Source organism: Podarcis vaucheri (assembly GCF_965113315.1).
Source record: "Podarcis vaucheri genome assembly, chromosome: 8".
In the NCBI taxonomy this organism is placed as follows: domain Eukaryota; kingdom Metazoa; phylum Chordata; class Lepidosauria; order Squamata; family Lacertidae; genus Podarcis; species Podarcis vaucheri.
The window spans coordinates 76,216,631-76,243,604 of NC_138766.1; the positions used below are offsets into that span (position 1 = coordinate 76,216,631).

Consider the following 26,974-nt stretch of genomic DNA (forward strand, 5'->3'; position numbering starts at 1 on the left):
TTATTTTCAAATCTGTAAGTTGACAGCTATACTTGATAGGCCTTCGGACTGATCTAACAGGGCTCTTCTTTCAGTCTTATGAACACAATTTAGTTGAAGCTAAGCGCCTTAAAAATCCCAATGAAGGACCTAAACATTGAGACAAATAGCTGGATCATGCCCACTGTCTTTTAGTGAAAAAAGCAGGGCCAAACTGCTTTTTGACAATGAATCAAAATTAAAATGCATCTTCAAAATGAAGGCAATATAATATTATTTGATGAGCTAGCTGCGGCTTTTGTCTATAAATAGAGCAACCTTTTAAAAAATAAAAGTCAGAATATTATCCCTGATTATCAAACCATCTAATTAATATAACCTTTGCAGAGTGACAATATTATATATAACTATGACCTTATTTATTAGCCTTCCGTGAATCATTTCCACCACTCTGCAGCACGTTGCAGCCTGCAATTTCTACACTATCTCAAAAGTAAAAGGTGATATGATGAAGCTGCTGTCATGTTTCACTGTTAAAAATGCCCCAATCAAAATTAATATGTCAGGAGAGAAAAATTTATTTAAAAACTGGTCATGGGCGATGCACAGTGTAATTGACCACTTCACAACATAATAAATCTAAATCGTTCTACCTTCAATTAAACCTCTCTCCTTTTTTGCATTTCTAATAAACCCAATAAAATTACATTATTTTAATGAACACTGGCAGTTCTAGTAGATCTGGTAAGAAATGGAAGTTTTTAAAGTTATTACCATTCTTGCATGACAAGAATATTGAGAGTTAATGAATTTGTTTGCTACTATTGGTTGTTTGGATACTGAACTGAAAGCAAGCAGCAACAGGACAGAATAAATCCCAACTCCTTATTCATCATTCACATTTGTATCCCACCCTTTTCCAAGGGCAGGATCTCAGGGCAGGATCAGGCTATCCCGATTTTACCTTGCAAGAACTCTCTGTGTAGTAGGTTAGGCTCATAGATCACGACTGCCCCAAAGTCACTCTGATGGCAGCAGTGGGTGGTGATAGTGCTGGGTGGGTTTAGCCCAGGAGATCCCTTCACCCCCTCTCCACATACATTGATCAGCAGCAGTGGTCTATGGGCAGTGGAAATCTGATATTTTGATCCCCTGTGCAGATCCAGCCTCAAGAGTCCATTGTAACATTGCCGGTTACACTGTGCACCCGGCTTCCCAATGGCTGCTTACTGAGAGTGAGCGGTGGTTATTTATTGGAGTCAGGAATTTTACAGGATGGGATAGTCTATTCTTTTAGTACTGTGGCTGGTTCTGTTGAGGTTATTTCATTGTTACATTTTGTTGGTTGAATGCTACTTCTTTTATAACTTACCTTATATATTTTATTGGAAGGTTTCAACCCTTAATGACAGCCTATGAATGTTCTTCATAAATAAGGCAAAGCCAAAGGATAATGAGCATGTTGCATTTCACAGCCAACCATCATATGGATACCAACCAGTACTTTTTTTTAAGAAGCAGTACGTGGCGCTGTGGGTTAAACCACAGAGCCTAGGACTTGCCGATCAGAAGGTTGGCGGTTCAAATCCCCGCGACGGGATGAGCTCCCGTTGCTCGGTCCCTGCTCCTGCCAACCTAGCAGTTCAAAAGCACGTCAAAGTGCAAGTAGATAAATAGGTACCGCTCCGGCGGGAAGGCAAACGACGTTTCTGTGCGCTGCTCTGGTTTGCCAGAAGCGGCTTAGTCATGCTGGCCACATGACCCGGAAGATGTACGCCGGCTCCCTCAGCCAATAAAGCGAGATGAGCGCCGCAACCCCAGAGTCGGTCACGACTGGACCTAATGGTCAGGGGTCCCTTTACCTTTACACCATTTTCAGTAGGTAATCTCTAAACCTATTAATCAGGGGTAGAGAACATGTGGTGTGCTAGATGTTGCTGAAGTGCAACTCTCATCATACTTGATCATTGACCATGTTGGCTTGGTCTGATGGGAGCTGGTGGCCAACAGCCTCTGGAAGTTCACCTGTTCCCCCACCTACCCACTCTAAACATGTATTTAACAACAGCTCACATATTAATACAACAACACAATATCTTACATTCAGGTAGATAGCCGTGTTGGTCTGACGCGGTCAAAGTAAATAAAAAAATTGTCCAGTAGCATCTTGGAGACCAACTAAGTTTGTTCTGTGTATATGCTTTCCTGTGTATCTCAAGAAGTGTGCATGCACACGGAAGCTTATGCACAGAACAAACGTAGTTGGTCTCTAAGGTGCTACTGGACAATTATACATACTATGTTACAGTTTATTTTACAGAATAAGTCATGCAAAATGGTTGGAGCATTGAGTTCACTCCGACAACATAGTAAATTTATGTAATGTGTGGAGCTGAGAATGATATCTTCTTCATCCTCCTTCACAAACCATAAGCAAGGGGTGGACACTGTTTACCAGAAGGAGAGATTGCCAATCACCTGCAATTATTTAATCAACTTTTCCTTGAACTCAGAACTACCAACACTTGGCTCAAGTAGACACACAGGTTTGTAGGTTATGAAAAAGCAAAGATGCTCCTTCCTTAATTAAAAGTTCATTCATAGGGAGTTTTAGGACATTGACAAATGAAACTCCCTATGGATGATAATTTAATCAAGGAGGATCTTCACCAGAAGCTGGAGGAAAGTAATAAGGAGCTCATTACAGAGTAATCACCCTCAATAACCTCCAGCAAAGCCACACATTGTATAAATAAAGTAGTGTGCTATTAAGTGGCAAGAGGCCTGATAAAATTGATTCTGTTTAAGAGCCTATTGCAAGGGTGTGTTCCTTGTTTCTGTCATGTGAGCATCTCATTTTTGATAGGTGGCTATATATGCAGATAGATGTTAAGTGTCATAAAAGGATAAACTGGTTCTGTGAGTAAGTTTTCTCAAATTTCCAAGGGCAACCACATTTTCACAAGTATGTAAAATAAACGAGCTCAGCCACAGATAAGCCTTTTGCAGCTGTTCCAGTAGAAACAGTTTTAGTCAGAGCACTGTATGTTTAGAACAAATAGTATTAGTTCTATTCTGTGACTGGGAGCGGTCACCAGGACTATATAACACCAGTCCTAAAGGATCTACACTGACTCCAAGGTTTGAGAATTGTGGGACGCGGGTGGCACTGTGGTCTAAACCACTGAGCCTAGGGCTTCCCGATCGGAAGGTTGGCGGTTCAAATCCCACGACGGAGTGAGCTCCCGTTGCTCGATCCTAGCTCCTGCCAACCTAGCAGTTAAAAAGCACGTCAAAGTACAAGTAGATCAATAGGTACCGCTCCAGCGGGAAGGTAAACGGCCTTTCCGTGAACTGCTCTGGTTCGCCAGTAGCGGCTTAGTCATGCTGGCCACATGACCTGGAAAAACTGTCTGTGGACAAACGTCAGCTCCCTCGGCCAGTAAAGCGAGATGAGCGCCGCAACCCCAGAGTCATTCGCAACGTAACTTAACTGTCACGGGTCCTTTACCTTTTTATCCATAAATATCTTGTACTAATAATGAATATTTCTCAAATGACTTTCACACAATTTTGCTTTGTTTCTAGGCTCTTACTTATCAATATCTCTCCCCTGTTTCTGCTAGATCTTTACCATACCACCACCCAGTGTTGCAGCTAGGTTTCCATCCAGCAAACGAAGCACAATTCTTCCTAACACAGGAGTGGCTAACTTTTTCAGTATGAAGGCTGCATTCACCCTTGGTGAGCCCTCCAGTGTCGGCATGCCAGTCTGTGTATATCAGCTGAGGAAGAGGATTCTTGCTTCTTCTCCTTGACTGATCAATCAAATGACTTGGGACTGGTGAGTGGGAATTTGCATCCCCATCAGGATGCTGAACTGAGCAGTTTTTATAATATGCACGTGGGAGTAGGGGTGGATCAGCTCCCAGGACAGAGATTACCCACCCCTGCTGTAGCACATACATGGTTAACCCCCTTACTAACTTAGGCCTATCAGTATAGAGCTTCCCTCACTAAACAGTCATTAAAAGCTGGAATCTGATCAGTACTGGATTCAGATCTAAAACCCACGTGGCTGGGCTTGAGCTTATTTAAGTCTTATTGGAAGTCAGGTGTGCAGCCCTAATTTCAAATATATTAGCTTAAAAGAGGTAGGGGGTCATACAATTGAAACACATATGCAAATCACTTCAGCAGTCACTTTTTATTGTTATCTTTTGCATACATAGCTGGTAAAAACCCAGGAACAGATAGTGAAAGTGAGCTTGGTTGCAAATGAAGCTTTTAAATATTTTTATGTGCATTTTTATTCAGAGTGTGAGAGACTTTATGGCTTTGTTTTATAATAGCTATTTATTTTGATGGGTTTTAACCACCACAAATGATTTTTATTGGCCTAACTGTTGGCGAAAACTGACACATTGTTATGTTTTATGCATCTCTTAAGTAATATTCTCTAAATGCATTGGCCTGTGAGGGACCTATTTTAATATGATGATTGATTGATTTTGTCAAATCAAACATGGCAGTGAATGTTTCCCTTTTTTTAGTTAGAATAAATAAATGCTGGCATTATAGTTCAGAGGAGTGTACAAAAATACTGGAATCCGATCAGAAATACTAACAAACACAATTTTTCATTCGCTGCGAATTTCCCCCAGTTGTTTTCTAGAAGCAGCTGCTCGTGAGATGGTAACCAAAAGTAAGTACATTGTATGAAAAAAATAAGGGATACAATCCAACCAAGGTCAATCACTTTCTTGTTATCGGTGGTTTCAGTGGAGTTAATCATGTCTCCTTCCACTGAAGTCAGTGGTACTTTGAAATGCTTCCCTTTGAACAGAAATTGCTCTTTAATCTTACCTCTGCAGATAGGAACTGGAAAATCCCAGGATGCTGTGTTGACTGAGTTAGCTATACAAGTGAGCTGGGGGTGTCCATCCAAGATGTATCCTGTCACACAGCTGTAGCGGATTTTGTCACCAACATCAAACCTTGTACCATACAAGACACCTTTAGGTGGGACTCCAGGATTTCCACAAGAACTGCTCTGTAATTCTGTAAAAGAAGAATCGCCATTACCACAAGAGAACATAAGTGAAATAGTATATATTTGAAACACCATTGAAAAAGCCTGCAAACACCCTGTTTTGCCGCTGCCCCATTCTGTCACTTTTTGTGATGTTTTCGGGTCACTTCCAGGTTCGGCGCAATGTGTGTATGCGCGGTCGCAGAAATGTTGGACGTGCCTAAAATGGTCGCTGCCTGCACTATGTGAAAATCCATTATTAGGGGAAAAGGTCTCTGATATGATGCATAATGTCACAGTATAGACAGTGGTAAAAAAGAAAAAGAAAAAAAGGGTGAAGCCAACTCAATAAACCAAAACAAGTAATCTAAACAATTCCTTTATAGCTTTCATAAAAGAGTTCAGGGCAACTATCAAGTAGAGTCAATTTCTACTAGCTAAAGAAATTATGATGCATTTTAGGGAGTAATATTGCAGCTCTACAGAAGCCCCACAGGAGATAAATCAGGACCTTGAGTACTGAAGATAGATAAAAGAAGTGTACTGAGAATAATTAACCTTTTGAACTATTTTCCTTTTTTTTTTCTGCAGCCAGAAAAATAAGGGTCAGAGATACAAGTAATTAGCAAGTAATGAAAACTGAGACACCAACACTTTGTTTTTTAGTCTGCAGTGACCAACAAGCCAATTACACCAAGAAGAAAAAGCAACCACATAAGTTTAACGATTAACCACATAACATCAGTGACTACTTTTTGTCCAATGATGGCTATACATTTAAACAGCAAGATTTTAACACCTTTTAATCCTTTTTTTTTTTAACTTGGCTGGGAACTCACAAAGTGTATAAATTATAATCTCAGGTATTACACTGAAGGAAAACCTACTTCCATATCAACCTGCCCAAAGGCTAAGGTCATCTGAAAATGTCCTTCTCCAAATGCTTCAGCAAGGCTGATGTCACCAACGGATAGAGTTATGGAATTATCTCCCCAAGGAGGCCTGCCTGGAATCAAAGCTGTTATCATTTAGATGCCAGGCTATAACCTTGCTATTCACTCAGCCATGCACCTGATTTTTCCACCTGCTGCTTTTATTTATGGTCTGCTTTAGTATATTGTATTTAAAATTTTGTTTTCATTCTTCTGTTGTTGAAAACCACCTTGGAAGCAATCATGATAAAGTGCAGTATTAAAAAACCACCCTTGTAACTTTCAAAACACAATTGTAAATAAAAAGGTCACACTCCTTTGCCCACCTGCTGCGTTACTGAGTTCAATGGGTCTTTTTTCTGAATAGACACATATAGAATTGTGCTGTAAAGGTGCAATCCTGTACCCACTGGGCTGGGAATGCACCCCGGTTCAATGGGGATTACATCTTGGACGGAGAGAATTTAAATCGGTTTAGTAATGATATTAGTAAAAAGATAAAGGTACCCCTGACCATTAGGTCCAGTCGTGACCGACTCTAGGGTTGCGGCGCTCATCTTGCTCTATGGGCCGAGGGAGCCGGCATTTGTCCGCAGACAGCTTCCAGGTCATGTGGCCAGCATGACAGAGCCGCTTCTGGCAAATCACCATTTACCTTCCCGTCGGAGCAGTACCTATTTATCTACTTGCACTTTGACATGCTTTTGAACTGCTAGGTTGGCAGGAGCAGGGACCGAGCAACAGGAGCTCACCCCACCGTGGGGATTCGAACCGCTGACCTTCCGATCAGCAAGTCCTAGGCTCTGTGGTTTGACCTACAGCGCCACCCGCGTCCCTATAGTAATGATATTAACTCCTGCAGCTTGCTAGATGGAATGGTTTTCCCTCTGCTCCTCCCGACTGCTCTTGGGGTTCTCCCACCCACCAAGTCATCTTTTGGGGGCACCATGGGGCATAGAGGAAGGAGAGCAGGGAGCCCCACTGCTCAAGGACTTGCACCGACAGGACTCATTAGGTGAATCCTGACATTTATAACTAGTTCTGCCTGCTAGAAAGGGACTTTGGAGGTGCATTTCTAAAACACAAGCAGGCCATGGAGCAAAGTTCTCCTGCTTAAAAGAGAGGGAAATCACTCAGGGCAAGTGAAAACCCTCAAAGCGCATCTAAAGTAGCTGCATTGATCTCAGCCACCATCAGCTGACAGCATTCTCCTTTCTTTCTCTCCTGACTGTGCTCTCCCAAATAATATGTGAGCACGTTAGAGGTTCTGCCACATCTGATTGCTTATTGCCAATGGATTGCTGGCTCTAATGGAAAAAAAAGTGATGAAGTTGGTGGAATCATTTGGCTTAGCTCCACAGAAGTCAATGTAATAGACTAGATTCCATTATCTGAATTCTTGGCTCACAATATTTAATTTTCATTCATTCTCTGGTTCCTCCCTGTTTTATTACGGCTCTGTCAACATAATTGCCAATATATTTAAAAGAATTTACTCGTTAATTCAGAGAATATCAGATTGCATAATCATTCACTCCCGCTAGTAGATAGCTCAGTATTCATTTCCCCCCATATACTCTGGACTCCACCTTTCGGTAAGAAATGCCAGTAACAATTTTATTTAACCTATAAAAGCAGGGAAAACTTCCTTTCCTGTAAGTACTACAGATATATAAATAAGGGGAAACAACTTCTATGGTTGAAGCCATTTCCTTCTTCTGGTCTATTGGGCATACAATGTTTCATTAGCTGGCATATCAGCTAAAAGTGGGTCATTCACTGATTTTCAAAAAATTTCTTTTATCCTTAACTAGCAGATATTTTATATATTTGCTTGCTAGTGAGGCTCACCAATGCAGACTTCCAAATGCATGGAATGTGAAAATTGTTTTAATTGCAGGAATATGTTATGTGGATTCCTTAGAGAAAAATCTATGGGTTTGGCATGATTTTGTCATTTCAGAGATTTACTGGCCTCATATTCAAATAAAGTAAAATGAGAGATTAGTAACTCCCCCCAAGTTCTCCTTGTTTTGACACCAGTTTTGGTTTTTAAACCTGGAAGGCCTTGGATCATTCCTGAGAACTAGGAGCTTAGAAAAATACCTGTCCTCATCCCTGCTACTCTTACCCCTAAGATAAGCTGCATCCTTTTACTTCCCTTCCAAGCCAGACAGTGGCAGGTTCAGATGTGCAGGTGTGCAGAGATCTTCAAAAGGAGACATTCTTCCTTCTCCCCATGATAAGCAGTACATTACGAGGTACACCACAAAGGCTGTTGTGAAATGAGTTCTTTTGAGGGCTGCTGGAATTGCAACTGAGACAGAGAGAGCACCATGCCCCAGCAGCCACAGGGATTTCATCCCCAATACGCAGCATGTCAGGAAGTATACTGTGGCAATGTATCAAAAGCATTGGCTAAACAGAGCAATCAGCAAGATGCCAACCCTAACTCCTGACTGGGGTGGTAAACACATATCTGCAAGTGGGCCTACTGCAGTACCCTGCCTAGAGTATGTGCGGAATAATTTTCACTCATCACTATTTTTCACCAATGGTGTGTTGGGGGAGAGGAAAAACACAAATGGGGGAAAGAGAGGAGCACAAAAGTCTGCAATGCACTGCTAATTGCCATATTATGCACTGGAGATGGGAAAGCAAGACATCAAAACGAGAAAATTGTTTGAAAGACAGGCCAACTTCCATTTCATTCCCCCATTATAGTAATACTCAAATACAGTTGATTAATGTACCAAGTAAACCAACTGAAGTTTTTACCCCTAATTCTGGAAGAGCAAAGGAAAAGAATTCCAAGCACAGGGTCAGATTTGCTTGATTTCTGTCCAAGCAGGACCAGCAGAAGCAAGAGAAGTTGGTGCGATGTAATAAAGAACCTCTTAATGAGAGTGAAAGAGGAGAGCACAAAATATGGCCTGAAGCTCACTATTGAAAAAAAAAACTAAGATCATGGCCACTGGTCCCATCACCTCCTGGCAAACAGAAGGAGAAGAAATGGAGGCAGTGAGAGATTTTACTTTCTTGGGCTCCATGATCACTGCAGATGGTGACAGCGGTCATGAAATTAAAAGACGTCTGCTTCTTGGAAGAGAAGTGATGACAAATCTAGACAGCATCTTAAAAAGCAGATACATCACCTTGCCAACAAAGGTCTGTATAGTTAAAGCTATGGTTTTCCCAGTAGTGATGTATGGAAGTGAGAGCTGGACCATAAAGAAGGCTGATCGCCAAAGAATTGATACTTTTGAATTATGGTGCTGAAGGAGACTCTTGAGAGTCCCATGAACTGCAAGAAGATCAAACCTATCCATTCTTAAGGAAATCAGCCCTGAGTGCTCAATGGAAGGACAGATGCTGAAGCTGAGGCTCCAATACTTTGGCCACCTCATGAGAAGAGAAGACTCCCTGGAAAAGACCCTGATGTTGGGAAAGATGGAGGGCACAAGGAGAAGGGGATCACAGAGGATGAGATGGTTGGACAGTGTTCTCTAAGCTGCGAGCATGAGTTTGACCAAGCTGCGGGAGGCAGTGGAAGACAGGAGTTGTCCATGAAGAGTCGGACATGACTAAATGACAACAGCAATAATATTGCATAACTTTTGAAAAGCCAAAAGTAATATAATGCCAAATCTTGTCATTGTGGGTGGTACCACACCATTGAAGAGCTGCTGTGCATCACAACATAGACATAGCAAGCCTAATTCCATGATGTGCAATGAGCAGCAGCAACTATATAGTGCAGACATACTCAAAATCACGTGCCACAAACACAAAAGCTTTCTCTGAATTGTGAAACACTCTATTTGTTCTTAAAAATATTAATTCCCACAACTTATTAGAATGGAGAAAAGGAGACCTGCTTGTAGTCTTTTTTTCACCAATTACTTTTCACCTGAGATACAATACTGAGCCCCAAGCACAAATAATTAGACTCAATCCATTAATTAAATGTGTTTGTACAGAGACTTTGAACGTACTGTAAATTCTAATTGCATCTAGCAGATGTAGTAATTTATCTCCCCAAACCTCATCAATCCATCCCCTTACTTCATTAGACACTATACACAGTTAAAGTATGACTAGTTCTGAAAGCATAATTTTTATCCCTTCCAGCCCATAAATTAAGTTTTAATAAGTGTTGATAGTGAACATTCCAGGAAATGTTTAGCAAAGTCAGCTGCCTATCTGTATTTCTTGTAAGAGTTTTATTTTTATCCTTTTTTTATTTGATTTATATCCTGCCTTTCCTCCTGAAAGACCCCATCACAACAGACAGAGCAGTGATAAAACTTTTTTTTTTATGTTAAATGCAATTTGGAGTTGGATTCCAAAGAGCTATTTTGGACATGTCTTTAAAGTCTTTCACTTATGTTGGTGAAGGTTCTTTTTAAAATAAATAAAATAAAATAAGCAGCTGACCCCCATACCACTCACTAGCACACTTTCTGCTTATGACATTCTCTTATGCTTCAGAAGTAATTTTCCCTGACAAGAAAGGAAAGCTGTTGTTCAAGACACATGTGCCAACATATTTCTCCAGGGCATGTGAATTTCATATTGTGGTCCTCCAAATCCCCCCCCCAAAAAAAAAAATAAAAGTGCTCTAAAGGGTAGGAGGACTCTCCAGAACAAAATCAAATATGGCATAAGAAGTTGCAGTATGAAGGGGGAAATGCTGCAAGTCCCTTCCACTCCTTTTATTGGCAGAGGCCTTCATTTGATCAAATACTCTTCTGTGGATGGAAGGGTAGAAATAGATGCAAGCTACAGAGTCCAGTTGAGCCTCAAGTGTTTTGAAGAGCATAGACTCTCACTGAAGTGTAGGTGGGTTCCCATGAAGCAAGATGCAGTGATAACAGCAAGAACCTTTATTGAACTAACAGAACTGGACAACAAGGACAAAGCGACTGCTTATATACATTTATGAAGGCATGGACCACTCCCACGCTCAACATGATTGGCTGCCTAAACTCCCAAGCTGCGAATCATAACTCAGAGTTTAAGGGCCAATGGCAGTGGTCCAAATCCTGAAATGCTCTGTGATTGGATATCATGTATTGAAGCAGAATACAGGGGCTCATAATCCTTAGTCCAGAGTCAAGCTCAGGAAAACACGGACCACTGAATACAAAACACCCATGATTCTCCCTTTCAACTTTAGTAAGAGCCTCTGATTTACAGCTGTAATTTTACAAAACCTTTGGTCAAATGAAAACATTCCCTAAGAGGCAATTTATGAAGTGAACTCAATGCCACTCCTTAGTGGATCCATAAATAACCTTCCTTCAACAGACATGGAAATATAGTTTTGCTATAATGAAAAAATTCTAAGTCTAATGAGTAAATGCATTCTATAACTTCTTTTTTGCAACAAAACAGTTGATAAAAATCTAGAGTCCCTTGGTACATTAGATAAAATTTGAACCATTGACTAATTAATCCATACTTCTAGCATCTGCCAAAAAAGCTCTCTAAAATGTTTCAACTTATAAAATAATTTGGTACATAACTTATCTGAAACAAATTAAACCTAGCAGCTACTACAGGGAAAAGAACTACATGAACTCAACAGATTCAAAATTACTTAACCTGAAACCAGAGCACTTACTGACTTATGTATCAAACGTATTGTACTTTCTCACCAGGCACATGTAACAAATGTATTGGAGTGGTCTCATTAGAGCCAACAATGTCCATCTTTTGAGGTTAATGATGTGGCATGAGAAACCTATAGTTTGGACCATAATGACCAACTCTGCGCATGGAAAACTGTGGTGAAAGGGGCTCTGGGGTTGGGCATTGAGTTCTACCTCCAAAGTCATGGGTCTCCTCCTGACCCCGTTGTTACTATACTGGGGCATAACTTGTTATGTTAATTATTATCATAATCATTATATTAGAAATGTGATTTTTTTTGTAATCAGCCTAGAGGTTTTCTTCTTCATTAAATTTGCATTTTACCCTTTATCCATAGAGCTTGGGGCTGTTCACAGCTTTAAAACACAAAATGCATAATAAAAAACAAGAAAAACAAACAAACCAGCAACCCCACCCCTAATCAAACAGTACATAAATTTTGTTAAATAACTAATAAAGAAACCAGCTTCTGAAGCGGGAGTCTGCTCTATGCATGATAGCTCTCTGTGCAACTTCATTTCTTAATTATGCATGCATTTATACCCCACTTTTCCTCCAAGGAGCTCAAGGTGGCAGACATGGTTCTTTCTCTTTTCCATTTTGTCCTCACAACAACTCTGTGAGGTGGGTTAGGCTGGGAGTTGGTGAGTGAAGGACACCCAGTGAGTTTCGTGGTTGAGTGGCGAACTGAACTCTGGTCTTCAACATGTTAGTTAACTGTGTGAGGAGCCTCCACATCTACAGCAAACTTCCTGCTTCTGATGTTGTAGTAAAGTAGAAATTTCAATAAGCTGTTCTTTGGTCAAGTAAAGAGCAAGGTCTTGTGGGAAGCCAGCAAGCCACAAGAATTATGGGAAAGAGGTCCTGTTGCTTTAACCTTGCAGACCAACAGGTTCCTAGGGTGTGAAAGGCTTATGCAGGAAGGAACCTCTCCAGTTGATTTGAGAGCTTGACACCTGGGGTTTAAGTTATTCACACCCAACCAGCGGAGTTATCTATCTTTCAATTGCCTGGGAATGTGTATCTGCATAAGATCCACAGAAGGGAGGAAACTCTTTGATCCAAGTTCTGAGAACTTAATGAGCTCAGCTGTCACAAGTTAAAATTATTAGCCCATAAGCTGGTCATTGGTGAATTTGAATGTAATCAAGAATTGTGATTGGGTCAGGGTTCTGGTTCCACGTGAGATTTGTGAATAAAGATCCTAAGAATGGGTGAGAAAAGTGCACTCTGCAACCTGCAAATCTGCCCGGGTCTTAGCATACTACCTTGCTAGCAGTCCTTCTGAGTGACTCTTTGTGATGGAGATTCCTGCTGACTTTGTAATGTGGATCTACTGAAGGACTTTGAATTATCTTATCTCTATCCTTGTGTTTAGCAGTGAGTATCTTAGTTAGCTATACTAAGCAATGTCTTTATTTTTCTTGCATGTAAGCCACAAAAGATGTGCCTGCTTTTGAAGCATGTTAACTTTATGTTTTTTAAAAAAATACATTTTAAAAAAGAAACTTTCTTTTGTCCTATGTGCCTATCTGAGGGAAAGGCTAAGTCCAACACCTGACTAATTGGTTACACTATACCTGACAAATTTCTGCCTGCAAATTTGTGGAAGCAACTTGCAGAGTGGGGCAACCGGTAGCAAAGGAGCATAGTCTTCTCCCTTGGACTGTGTCTCCAGGTACCCCGAGAAGAAGGAGTGGTGGCAGCATTACCAGCTCTGTTGCGTTTTGCTTTGTAAAAAAGTAAAAGGCTGCCGGCCTCCGTTCCAGAAACCTGACCCAGCCGGAGGGCAAAGGCAGGTGAGGGAGGGGCGAGTGGCTGGGACCTTTACTACAAATGTCATGCTCCAAAATGATGGTGCAGAACAAACATTATGTGGCAATTGTAAAAAAGATAATTCTGTGGATCAAACCAATCAAATGGGCACACATCTGCTCGACTAATCTGCATGTGGAAAGTGAAGATATTGGGGAAAGTTACAGATAGGTAGCCGTGTTGGTCTGCCATAGTCAAAATAAAAAAATTCCTTCCTGTAGCACCTTAAAGACCAACTAAGTTAGTTCTTGGTATGAGCTTTCGTGTGCATGCACACTTCTTCAGATACACTGAAACAGAAGTTGCCAGATCCTTCTATATAGTGAGAAGGTGGGGAGGGGTATCGTCAACAGGCTCATCTCAGCTATCTGCCAATCTCCCATTCCCACCACCCTTCTGAGTAATACCCCTCCCCACCTTCTCACTATATAGAAGGATCTGGCAACTTCTGTTTCAGTGTATCTGAAGAAGTGTGCATGCACATGAAAGCTCATACCAAGAACTAACTTAGTTGGTCTTTAAGGTGCTACTGGAAGGAATTTTTTTATTTTGATATTGGGGAAAGGTTGCTATCCTTCTGTTTGTGAAATCAAAAACAAAAAGATTTTCCCCATTGTAGTATTAAAATTCTCCATCTCCACATGTCATATATACAACCTGAATAGATTGGGGGAATTAGCATATTCATTGTTTATTTTGGGCTGAAACAAAATATCTCCCCTAAACATTTCATATGGAAGTCAAAAATGTACAAGCTGCACTATCTCCCAGAATTCAGTAATAAAACTCCGAGGGCAAATTGCTGATATAAAATTTCTGGCATGCTTCTGCATTTCTTATTCCGTTCTCGTTCTGCATGGAGACTCTTGTTAATGTCAATGGGAGTTTTGAGCTAAAATCTAGTGTAAAAATATGCTCCAGAGAGTTCCCCTTAACGGAGATGGGCAAACGTTCTTAGAACATTTAATTAGCAAAAATTCCCCTATTTGTAAATATTAATTAAAGCCATTCAAATTAACTACCTCTCACAATTATACTTTTAGATGGAAACTATGAACAGAGGAAAGATTTTCTCTGGCTAGAATCAATGATACAAGGAATACCAATTAACTGGGGGCTGGGGGTTCACAATTCTGGCTTTCATTATGAACAGATATCCCTTTTGTCATGGGACTGCTTGAGCATGAGCAAAACAGTGTGGAACTATTGCAGAGTTGGTGCAGGAAATGGTACCATTTGAGGTGAGGCGCAGCCAGCGATCACCTTCCTTAACTTTGAAATGTTTTACTACTGCTAATGTGGCAGCGGCAAATCTTCACTCCCATGCTGCCTTGCTGTCAGGAGTGACATCCTTCCTCAAAGCAAGACATTCTGGATGATGTTGCTTGGGATAGTGCCTCCTCTTTTAGGATGGCTTAAAAAAATGTAATTTAATTTGAGCTACTTTAGGATCTTAAAGAAGGCTGATCTCGGAAGAACTGACGCTTTTGAATTATGGTGCTGGAGGAGACTCTTGAGAGTCCCATGGACTGCAAGAAGATCAAACCTATCCATTCTTAAGGAAATCAGCCCTGAGTGCTCACTGGAAGGACAGATCCTGAAGGTGAGGCTTCAATACTTTGGCCACCTCATGAGAAGAGAAGACTCCCTGGAAAAGACCCTGATGTTGGGAAAGATGGAGGGCACAAGGAGAAGGAGATGACAGAGGACGAGATGGTTGGACAGTGTTTTCGAAGCTACCAGCATGAGTTTGACCAAACTGCAGGAGACAGTGGAAGACGGGAGTGCCTGGCATGCTCTGGTCCATAGGGTCACGAAGAGACAAACATGACTAAACGACTAAACAACAACAAAAACACTTTAGGATCTTGGATCTTGGGGCAGACCTGTCTTCATACCAATAAGATACGTTTCTTGAAGAAGGATGGTGGTAGATACCATACTCAACAGTGGGTAATGAACTTTGGTCCCTTTATAGGAATTGATGTTGATGCTCTAATTTTATCCTGTCTGTTCTTGCTTGTAAAGTGGAATTGAAAATCAGGCCGCATCTCTTTTAAATTTTCCTTAATTAGACTCTGAGTTTTTGCAGGGTTGTAGAGCTCCAAAAGCTTCAGAAAAGGGCAAGAAGAAAGCTCAGAGGTGATGAAGCATTTTCCCCTATGAGGAAAGGCATCTATGTAGGGTGGAGTGGGAAATTTATGGAAGTTTATAAATATACTAATAGTTGGGATATTCCTTCCCTTTTCATAATACCAGAGCTCATGGTCATCCACTGTAGTTGTCTTCAAACTTACATCCCCAGATGTTGTTGGACTACAACTCCCATCAACCCCAGCTAGCCAGTGAGCTCAGTTGGTTAGAGTGTGGTGCTGGTAATGCCAAGGTTGCAGGTTTGGTACTCCTATGGGACAGCTGCATATTCCTGCAATACAGGGGGTTAGATTAGATTATTTTCAGGGTCCATTCCAACTCTGATTCTATGAGGTTGAAGAGTATGGATCTAATGAGATTGGCAGGTGATCAAGGGCAGCCAAATGGGCGTACTTCTTCACAGTGTGTAATTAAGGTATGGATTTTACTGTCACAAGATATCGCACGCGCCACTAGTTCAGATAGCAGGTTAGATTAATTCATGGAGAATGGGAACCATCAATGACTGCTGGTCATGATGGTTGAATGCAGCTTCCTGGAATGCCTCAGTGGGTGTGGAGGGCTGCTGCGTTCATTTTTCCGTGAACCACCCTGAGGTCTTATGATGAAGGGCAGTATATAAATGTAATAAAATAATAAATAAATAAGAAGAAGAAGAAGAGGAGTTTGGATTTGATATCCCGCCTTTCACTCCCTTTAAGGAGTCTCAAAGCGGCTAACATTCTCCTTTCCCTTCCTCCCCCACAACAAACACTCTGTTAAGTGAGTGGGGCTGAGAGACTTCACAGAAGTGTGACTGGCCCAAGGTCACCCAGCAGCTGCATGTGGAGGAGCGGAGACACGAACCCGGTTTCCCAGATTACGAGACTACCGCTCTTAACCACTACACCACACAGATAAACAGATGAACCTTTGGTCTGATCTAGCAGTATCATTCTTAAATTCTTATCTTTTTCTCTGAATCATCCACAAAAGATATACTATGAAATATCTAGTATCTCAGTTGTGTCTGTTAAGTGGTATTATTTGCTACTTATGTTGAAGGATAGCTCAGCTGTTACAGTGTGTGGCTGATAAGACCAAGGGTGCAGGTTCAAACCCCATATGGGACATCTAGATATTTCTGCATTGCAGAGGGTTGGGACTTGAGTACTTAGGGTCTCTTCCCACTCTACAATTCTATTATTCCCTCTCTCTCTCTCTCTCTCTCTCTCTCCGTGTGTGTGTGTGTGTGTGAGAGAGAGAGAGAGAGAGAGAGAGAAAGAACGAGAGAGATGAACAGGACCATAGCTCAATGGTAGAGCATCTGAGGGACCCAGGTTCAATCTCCAAAATCTCCATGCGGGTCTAGGAGAGACTTTTGTTTGAAACCATGCAGAGCCACTGCCAGCCAGTGTAGACAATATTGAGTGAGGTAGACCCATTGAGTGAGGTGTGGTATAAGGCAGCTTCCTATCTCCCCTGAAATTTAACTGTAATGTTTAGTTCCTACAGCGCTTTCAGTCCAAAAGCTTTCAACAAAAACTTACAATAACAAACGAAAACAATGTGTTCTGGGTACGGGCCTCGGAATGTGAAAGGGCGAAGAAAGTGGTCTGAAGCAGAGAGAGAAAATCTATAGCACTTACTAAAACTGTGCAAGACAGTGTTTTGTTCCCTCTCCCTCTTGTCATTAATTACTGCTTCTATATTCAGCACCATTACTGCATTTAAATGGTCGTAGTTGCTTCACGGGGGCTCTCTACTGTTCAGTTAAGAAACTACATTTCATATTTTGCCAGGAATCCTAGGCTTTCCCTCTTTTGTGGTTTTAAAATTTCTCAGATGAAAATGGAGACATGTGTATAGTGACCCAGTCCTCATGCTTATCTAGGATGGCGTCTTGATTCTGGAATATCCTGCTCCCCCCCAAAAAAGGCATGGTTGATTGGTGACATTAGAATCTTTTCTGTGCCATGTTGAAACATGAAAAGCAAAAGAAAAATTGCCCAGGCATTGTAAATGGTTACGATTACTCTCCATTAATTATAGTGCTACCTCTTGGTTTGCTAACTCATTATAAATGCTGTTGCTTTATTGTTCTGTTGTATTTGTGTCCGGTACAAATAGTTTTAATCGTGCCCATTGTACACTGCCCTGAAATTCATTTCAATGAAGGGCAGTTGAGAAAGATTTATAAGTACATTTGTTTAAAGGCCCAAAGGGGCAGGGGGTGGTGATTATAAAAGAAGAACAGGTAGGAGAATTCAGTCTCCTTCACATTTTTATGAAAAGCTACCTAATCCACATTTCTGAAAACAACAGGCAGGAGAAAATACAAATATCCTCAGAAATGTGCACTTCTCTGAATTTTGTGGTGCAGTTTTCCTACCCCCATGCAAACAAAAAAGTGGATGTTAGAGGAAATGTGGATAGAAATATGTGCAATTTTTCATGCTGACTTCTTTTTTTCACTGGGACAAACTGAATTTATGATTAAGAAAGTGAGAAGGTGAGAGAAATCAAAACTGAAAGATTTCTCCATTCCTTTTAACATGTATCCATTCCTCATACACACAAACACACACACACACACACACACACACACACACACACACACACCATAGGGAAGAGTGCCTGGTAAACATGGATATATCCCCTTCCCTTGAAATTGTCAGTTTGATTAACTGAGGTGAGTGCCCTGGGATATTGGATTTGTGTCTCTGTGTGTTTTTGTGTCAGAGAGGAAGGAATATTCTTTTAAAGTAGGTTCAGCCCATCAAAATACACCAGCAGGATTTCACCGCTGACACTTTATTTTGGAGGCAAGGAGACAAAAATAACTGTTGTACTTTCCTTCTGTGATTGCAACATGTGTGGCATCTTTATTTATAGAACTAAAATAATGCCTTATGCTCTGTGCTGAGATGCCAGCTTTGGATTAAATAAGTCTAAACTTCGCCCACGCCAAGTGTTCAGACTCTTCCTAAAGAACTGGAATGCTTAATGCCTGATTTCTATGTTATATCTTTACAGAGGTAGGTCTGCCTCACGAATGAGGCTGTGCCACATTTGGGATTTGTTTATAAAATTTTGCATTGCTTTTCTGTTGAAAATATTCCAAGTGTCGCATAAATTCTGAAAACAAAACAAAATGAAATGAAAAGGATGACTTAAGGATGCAAAGACTTTAGTTGTTTTTGAAGGATTTAAAATGTTTACTGAAATCATAAAGAGGGAGGCATGGGAGGAATCACCCAAAAATGACGGTGAGTATTAAAACAAAACAAATGCAAATAGACAAAATGCAAAATGGACCCTGCTTTCAGTGACAGAAACTAATAGAATCCCAAAAGTGAAGAACAATTATACAAGAATGTATTATGATAGGATGTTCCTGTTAAAAATATTCACCCATTGTAGTCATTTAATATTACTTGTTCAAACCATGTCTGCTGTGGATTTTAATGACTAACAATTCTACAGTTTTAATAATACAGCCCTCTACATCTCTCTTCTGTGTGGTGAAATTTAAGTAATTTGCTCTTATCCCTCCCCCCAACTACTCATACATCAACTGCTGAGACAGGCCAAGGGTAGTCAAGGAATGTAGATAGATAATAAGCAAGGAGACTGACAGAAAGGGACTAAGCAAACATTTATGGAGGCTATTACCTACCTTTGATATTTAATTTGTTGCAGCAGGCCAAAAGAGGGGCTTTCTGCACTGGATCTATGCATTAAATTTACTCTTGAAAGGTGATAACTGATTATTAAAAGAATAAGCATAATTGTCTAACTATTCAGTTACAACCCTAAAGCTCATTTAAAAAAATAAAATAAAATACACAAGCGCATTTAGGTGACATAGAGGGCAATCCTATAGCAAGATCTGGGATGAGTAACTCGTGATGCAATAGATCTCCAGCTCAGCCAGGTGATTTCCAGCTCAGCCGGGATCACCCAGGCTTCAGTCCCCAACCCTGGCTCAACTGAAGATATGCCAGTGTAATTTTCTCATCTCAGTTCATCTGAGGTTCAGCTGGCTGAAGCTGGCCCAAATGCAAAATGGGGGCATTCCATGGGTGCGGCAGGACATTTCCAGAGAAGTGGGGGCTTAGGCTGGATCCTAAACCCATTCAGCTCTGTCATGTGAAATGGCAACCTTGTGCAGAACACTATTTAAAAGCCTTGTTTTCCCTCTGCCAAGTTTAGACAGCTGCTCCACTGCCAAATGGGGTTCAGATCCTGTTGCTTTACACTAGCATAGGCTTGCTCCCATACTTCCTGTGTAGCACTATCTCTGCATGTCCATAGGAAATAGATATACTGTATATATTCTACTAGTACTGCTAACAGTTATGGAATAGTATGCATATTTAACATAAAAGATCCCTATAAAATGCATATTTTACTGGAGAATGCATTGAAAATAATTGAGAAGTGTATCTTTTACATAAGAAGTGCAGACCTAATTCAAACAACAGGACAGAATTGCAACATGGCAGAATGGAATGAACCTATGATTGAATGCTAGCAAGAACAAAATGGGATAGAATTAGCTGCTCACCCCATTTTAATTCCCCTTGTATATTGTGAGCTGAATTAAGATGTGGGGGAATAGCCAAATTTCAAACTCATGTTTAGATTTCTACTTTCATTGCTATCTGTAATCGCAACATAAGGAGAATTACAGCAAGGGCTCAGTCCTATTCATGCTTAAAGGTAAAGGTAAAGGTACCCCTGCCCGAACGGGCCAGTCTTGACAGACTGTGGGGTTTGTGCGCCCATCTCACATCTATTGGCCGGGGGCCAGCGCTGTCCGGGGACACTTCCGGGTCACGTGGCCAGCGTGACATCGCTGCTCTGGCGAGCCAGAGCCGCACACGGAACGCCGTTTACCTTCCCGCTGGTAAGCGGTACCTATTTATCTACTTGCCCCCCGGGGGTGCTTTCGAACTGCTAGGTGGGCAGGCGCTGGGACCGAGCAGCGGGAGCGCACCCCGCCGCGGGGATTCGAACCGCCGACCTTTCGATCGGCAAGCCCTAGGCGTTGAGGCTTTAGCCCACAGCGCCACCCGCGTCCCCCGCCCTATTCATGCTTACTTTACATCAAACCCTAAAGAATATGATTGGTCTTCTGAATAAATTTAGATAGGACTGGGCTGTATAAGTGTGTTTGTGTGTATATATATATAGAGAGAGAGAGGGGGGAGCGGAAATATTAGTAATTGTAGTCACTATGGATCTCTCTTGTTCTTTGTCAAAACATTGATTTATGAGGTGATCTAACAGAGTACGAACATTTGCTTTCAATTTCCAACAAATATTTCCTTCCGAGGAAGACGAACTAGAGACATTTTAGAATAATGACATTAGATGGCAAAGAAATGTCAAAGAAATGAAATCTTCTGTAGTGTTAATGGAAAGAGTGAAGAAAGTATTCTTCTAAAATATCAATAACCATGTTTATAGCTACATAACAAATGTGAACAGTGATGATAGTGTAATAAATCCTTTCAAGGCCAGCTATTCTTCAACTGCAGTATTAAATACAAAGAACTGAATTGACTGAACAAGTGATAAATTTATTCAATCTCAAAAGGAGAAAAATGCAACTATGGAAACATTTCAAAAGATAAATAAAAGATAAAAAAAACCTCAGCATCCGGTGGGAAGAATATTGAGATTGCCTTTAAAATGGGCTGCATTAGATACAGGAATCAAATTTTGACCAAATCATTTGAATTATTAGTCTTATCTAAACAGACTGAGCAGGATTGTTGTGGTTATATATGCTTTCAGTCTGGTTCAGTAAGTCCAATCCCAGCTACAGCAAGATAGGTACTTTCAGTATTGAGCAACCACCCTGACTGGGCTCATCCTCACCACTGCCACTCATGTTTGTGACCTATCCCTGCAAGCTCAGTCCTTACCATCACTCAGAGGAATATAGGGCAAAGCAAGAGGAGACTCTTGCCATTTCATGCTGGAAAGAATAGCTATAAGGCTAGGGGAATCCTGGGGAGAGCTCTGGGTCCCCCTGTTGGTGTGTGTAGACCCCTCACACCACTCCTGAATGAGACAGTTCCAAGGAAGTACATTGAATTGGGAAATGGTCTTCAGGATTTGAATCAGGAGCAAGGCCTACTGAGTCACCATGGAATGTGCATGTACTCATTACATGCCAGTACTTCCACCTACCAAACCAAACTGACCTTAACCATTATCACATACAAACATGGCATCCAGGACATGCTTATATCAATGGTGACCATCTCTAAGATAGCTTACAGGTGCCAGGAAAGATGTGACTATCTTGCTGTTTCCCTTCAAGTATGTGTCTTTACTGAACCAAAAAGTGTGTCAACTAACTCACCCTGGCACTTGCCATTGGGCTATAATTTTCCTAATCGATCCTGGAATATTCATGGAGCTAGTATAGCTGTCTCCTGTACCCATGCAGACATTATTTCCCTATTTGCATGTTATCAGTTTGTCCCCTGTCAGTGTACAAGTCTCTGGATGCTCTCAGCCTCTCTTAAATTTTCTTAGGATCTTAAACTAATGCACTGCCACAATATTCTGTGGACATATTTGCTGTGATGCATTGAACTGGCATCTGGTTTTTGTTTTTGGCTGCGTGCTTGAACATCATCTTGGGGGCAGAGTCAGCATGGGAGTGAGTCTCAAAAGCTTTAATGACCCTAAACACATATCTAACAGAAATCCAATTATCCAGTCGTCCAACACACATCCAATTATCCAATGCACTTTTAGAAGACATAAATACATAACAGGGTTTTCTCTGCTTTCTCCCATCATCCTGATTATAACCAATAATCTTTTATGTGCTAGATGCTAACAGATCCTAGATGCTAACAGATGCCATTGTTTACTGAAATGTTTCTCACTGGATATAGTCATCTATTATACTGCTTTGGATGCAAATTCTGAATGACAAATATCTTCAATGTGCAAAAAAAATAAAATCTCACAGTTGGAATATAACGTTTGAGGATTTTCAAGCACATTTATATATATACACACGAACTGGTTTTTGTAAATTCTATTTGTTTGCTCTAAGTAAAGATCCCTGTAATGAATGCAAACATCAGACTTAACAAAATCTTTGCATTCTGGGTTTTCATAGCCTAAAGATATGAATTCCAGTCCTCATTAGCTTTTAACAAATGCAGGGCACACTTAACTGAATTGACATAGAATTAGTGCTAAGAAATTGTAAAGACTAGTCATGGCAAATAACCTGTTCAGAAACTTCTTTTTTTAATGGATTGAGACAATCCATTTGTGACCATGGTGAAATGAAAACCTATCTCTGTGTTGATAGATATTGTTTGCATGTGTTTAAACACCTGTCGTGAATGTGGGCTAGAACCTGATCATTTCATTTACCACATTACAACCAATTAATGTGAATTCAACATTTGACTAGCCTAACAAGAAGAGAACAATGTCTGGCAGAAGATCTTTCCAAACATATTGGCAGACACTGAGATTTATATCAATATGCTTTCATGCTGCTGCAATAGTGGGACTTAATTTTACTAACACAGTGATTTTTCTTAAAAGCACTGAGGTAGCAAATCTCAGTACCACCCACTTTTTCTTCTTTATTTCATTATTTCCAATCATTTTGATATAATTCTCCCCCTTCTTTGTTGAACATCATTTAAATGACATCCTTGAGTAGAATGATAACCTACATGTTACAGTTTTCTGCAGAAAACTGTACTCACAGAAAGTAAAACTCTCATTTACATTGTACTAAAAAAAGGGGAGGGGGGACCTCTACAACAGAGAAAGGCTAATACTAAGACATTAATAAAATGTGGGTGGAGAACCAAATTTCCCACCCAGGATCAGGGATGCTTCCAGATTTGTAAGAGCCCTTAACATATTGCTCCAGTAATTTCTTCCTACATTAGTGCATTGCCTCCCTTAGTGAGTTTACCTAGAATTTATGCTGGCATTCCTCTCACTGGTGGTGACAAGCCATCATCATTTTAGTTTCCCACAGTATGAGGCCTCAGATGATGATCATATTATTATATCAGTTTAGTTTGTTTATATGGATTGTGTTTAATGGAAGCATGCCTGAGATGAAACATTTAAGAGATACTCTGAATCATAAAGGGAAACAATAAATTACCTCTATACTTGTTGTGGCACAGATCTTAAACACTAGTATAAAATGTAATTTATGTCATCTCTGACGTTACATAAATTGATATATTGGTTTCAGGAAGCAATTTAAGCATCACCAAAATATTTCAGTTACCTGCCAGGTGAAGCAATGTATTGCTGAGCAATTTCACTCTTTTCCTAAATTGAGGCAATACTACTAGCTATATTCAATTCAATACCCCACTCCCAAGTTTAATTCTAGCAGAATTTAGATAAGGAGCATGTGTTTGGACTGATAGGGTCAATATTTACCCCTCTCCTCAGGTAATCCAAAACCAGCTTTTAAGAAGGTTGCTAAAATTACCCAGGTGTGTAAGCAATACTGCTATACGACTGGAACTAAATGTTACATCTCTAGAAACCACACTATGGAAATGCATTCTCTGTTACTGGTTGGCATTATGGCATAGACTTCCAAATCTCCACTTGATACAGTGTCTCTGGAGAGATGACTTCCCTAGCCCCTGGGCAAAAATAATACATGGGAAACTTGTGTCCCTAGGACTATCTCCATCTGTACTATTAAAATTGGATTTAATTTCTGCCAAAAGAATTATAACTCACAAATTAGGGGAGATGGATTTACAATTTAATATTGCGACAGGTGGTGGCACCTGTTCGCCGATAAACCTTGGCTTAACACCACCAACGAAACTTCCATCTTACTTAACTACCTTATCTGTGGTGACGCACAGGTATGCCTTTATAAAGGCTAGATTCAATGTTTTCCCATCAAACGTGTTGGGTAGCAGACTCTCCAACGGTCAGATCTCACTCCTCTGTGACTGTAAAAGTGGATCTATAGAATCGTTATATCATATAATCTTCTGTTGCCCATTACATTCGGCTGCACGGTCCAAGTTTCTGGCTCCATATTTATCGAGAATTGCTGACGGTCCTCAGGAAGCCCAAATAATATACTTATTAAACGACGAAGATACAAGTAGATCCCTTGCAGTCGCTAGATACCTGATTAATGTTTTATTTCAAAAGAGGAGAAATGGATCACTGTATGTCTCCGACAGCTTAGCTAAACTTAAGAACCATCAATAAGTGCCAGAACTAAGACGCATACCCCCCAAAATCTGATGGATCTGAATGGCGGTTTACATAGAGGGAGCTTATTGTGTATAGTGTTTACTTAACTGAAGTAAAATTGGTTCTATATGGGTGTTTTAACTTGGAACTGTTTAAACTGTATTGTTTATGGATAAATTCTGATGTATTGTTTCGATATGGGCCAATGGCCGCAATAAATCTAATCTAATCTAATCTAATCTAATCTACCCCTCTCCTCAAATCACAAATATTTCTACTGATGTAAATAGGAACTTTGCATTTGAAATCAGGGCAGACTATAGCCTCACCTATGGTTGATTTGGGATTTTTGGAATGGCACCCACACTACTGATATGTATTACAAAAAAAGGGATTTTGTAATACCAACTGGTTATCATTTTGGGAACATGATGAGATGGCTTCTTGTGCATGAAGCATGTTATATTATATCTGGGGACAACCACAGAATACGTGGCTTAGGGTTGATGACTCCTATGTTCACTGTAATTTGTGTCCAAACAAATGCAAAACATGATTTCTGTGGGAAATTCTTGACAGTCCAAAGGCAACATTCCATCACGGGCAACCTACTGGTGGGCACATGAGAGAGGAGGGTGGGACCAGAGCAGAAATATGGACTCTTATCTTGGTATAATAGCCTGTATTCCAGCTATGCAAGTTTCTCTCTGTCTCTTGGCAGGCAAGAGACATTCTCACACATTTCAACTAAGAAAAAAACTGTTTGAGGAGGTTTAGCGAAGGTCAAGAATTGGGGAGAGCAAGAGACCAAACAAAGTGGGACAAGGGGCTGTATTTTGTCCCCCAGACCTGGGATTCCACCCATAGAAGGAAGGCAGAAAAATGCCCCAGATAAACTATGGCGGATTTATAGAGGTGGGTGGTGTGAGGGGGATGCTATACCTTGTACTCTACATTTCTGGCTACTTAATATATGTATCATAGATTCAGTATTAATATATTAGCTCCTGAACAACTGTCTCATGTATTTATCTAGGATGTAATACAAGTGCAACCTATGAGCCAAGGAGAGAGGCCTAATTATCACAAACGAAACTGATCCCAGTTCTTCTGTGAGGCACATATAATGGAATGCTTGTCCATGGGAAGGAAAAATAATAATACAAGCTAGGGATGAGAATTCTAGACTTGGCTTCTGCTTGAGCTGACCCCTTTTGCTTCTCTGCTTCCATGGAACAGTCAAAACAGAGGTTTACCACTTCATCTGCTGCTTGCGAGGCACATAGGCAAATCTTCACATAGTTAGCAGCCATGCAGCAGTCTGCTCTTCATATGCTTTTAAATTCTGTCTTGCTCATTTTATTATTATTTATTAAATTTATATAGGGCAGCTTGCAGGATGGCACCTTCTCCCTGTCACTATACGCCCCCAGTAGGTCTTATCCCTAGCATTTATTCCTTGCAATACTCATCATGTATACCCATTTCAGCAGTTCTTCAAGGATCTCAGTAACCACAGCTCTCCCCAAGACAGGCCACTACACTCTTCATTATGCCCTTCCCAATTCAGCTCATAATGTTTGAAGAGATGGAGACTCAGTTCTTTGGGTGAAGGACTAGATGAGGTCAACATTTAACACCTTCTCATCTGAAGCATTTCCTCCTTCCTATTTCAAAGTCTGTTGCTGGAAGAGTGATGGGAGAACATGCAAGTGCAATGGACTGGGGCCCTCCCATTCACACAAGGCATGGCAAATAAAGACACTTTATATGGCCTGTGAATTGCAGGATCTGGCATTATACATTCCAGTTTCTTTCTGTTTCTGAGCTTGAGCACACACGGTACCAGATCACTAGGATAGGCTGTAGGATCCAGCTGTGAAAAACTAGTTTCATATTCTTGAGTTTGAGGGTATTATTATTTTTTTATTCTGCCTGGTTTAACCTCTAGGTCTTTTGGTGCACATATACTAAATCACCATGTGTGATGGATACAAATGCATATTTGAAGAGACGTTTACACTGGTATGCATCATTCAGGGATAGTACAACTGGCTCCATCAAACATGTACATGTCTTTAACAGAGAAGCCATGTTGAAGTGGTTTTCAGAGCAATCCTAATTTGAACCTGAGACTGGGGAGGTGCAAAGCCATGGCTCTCCCATTGCATTCCAAACCCTG

The 26,974-nt window shown here is 40.7% G+C and overlaps 1 protein-coding gene across 4 annotated transcripts in view; it reads right to left on the reverse strand.

Moving 5' to 3' along the window:
* Window positions 1–26,974, reverse strand: part of CSMD3 (CUB and Sushi multiple domains 3) — a 603,606-nt gene that overhangs the window by 406,948 nt on the left and 169,684 nt on the right. For all 4 annotated transcript variants that reach the window (XM_082235380.1, XM_082235382.1, XM_082235381.1 and 1 more), the window contains exon 4: window positions 4,846–5,040. In XM_082235380.1, coding sequence (XP_082091506.1) covers window positions 4,846–5,040 — 195 coding nt within the window. The remainder of the gene's footprint in view (window positions 1–4,845; window positions 5,041–26,974) is intronic.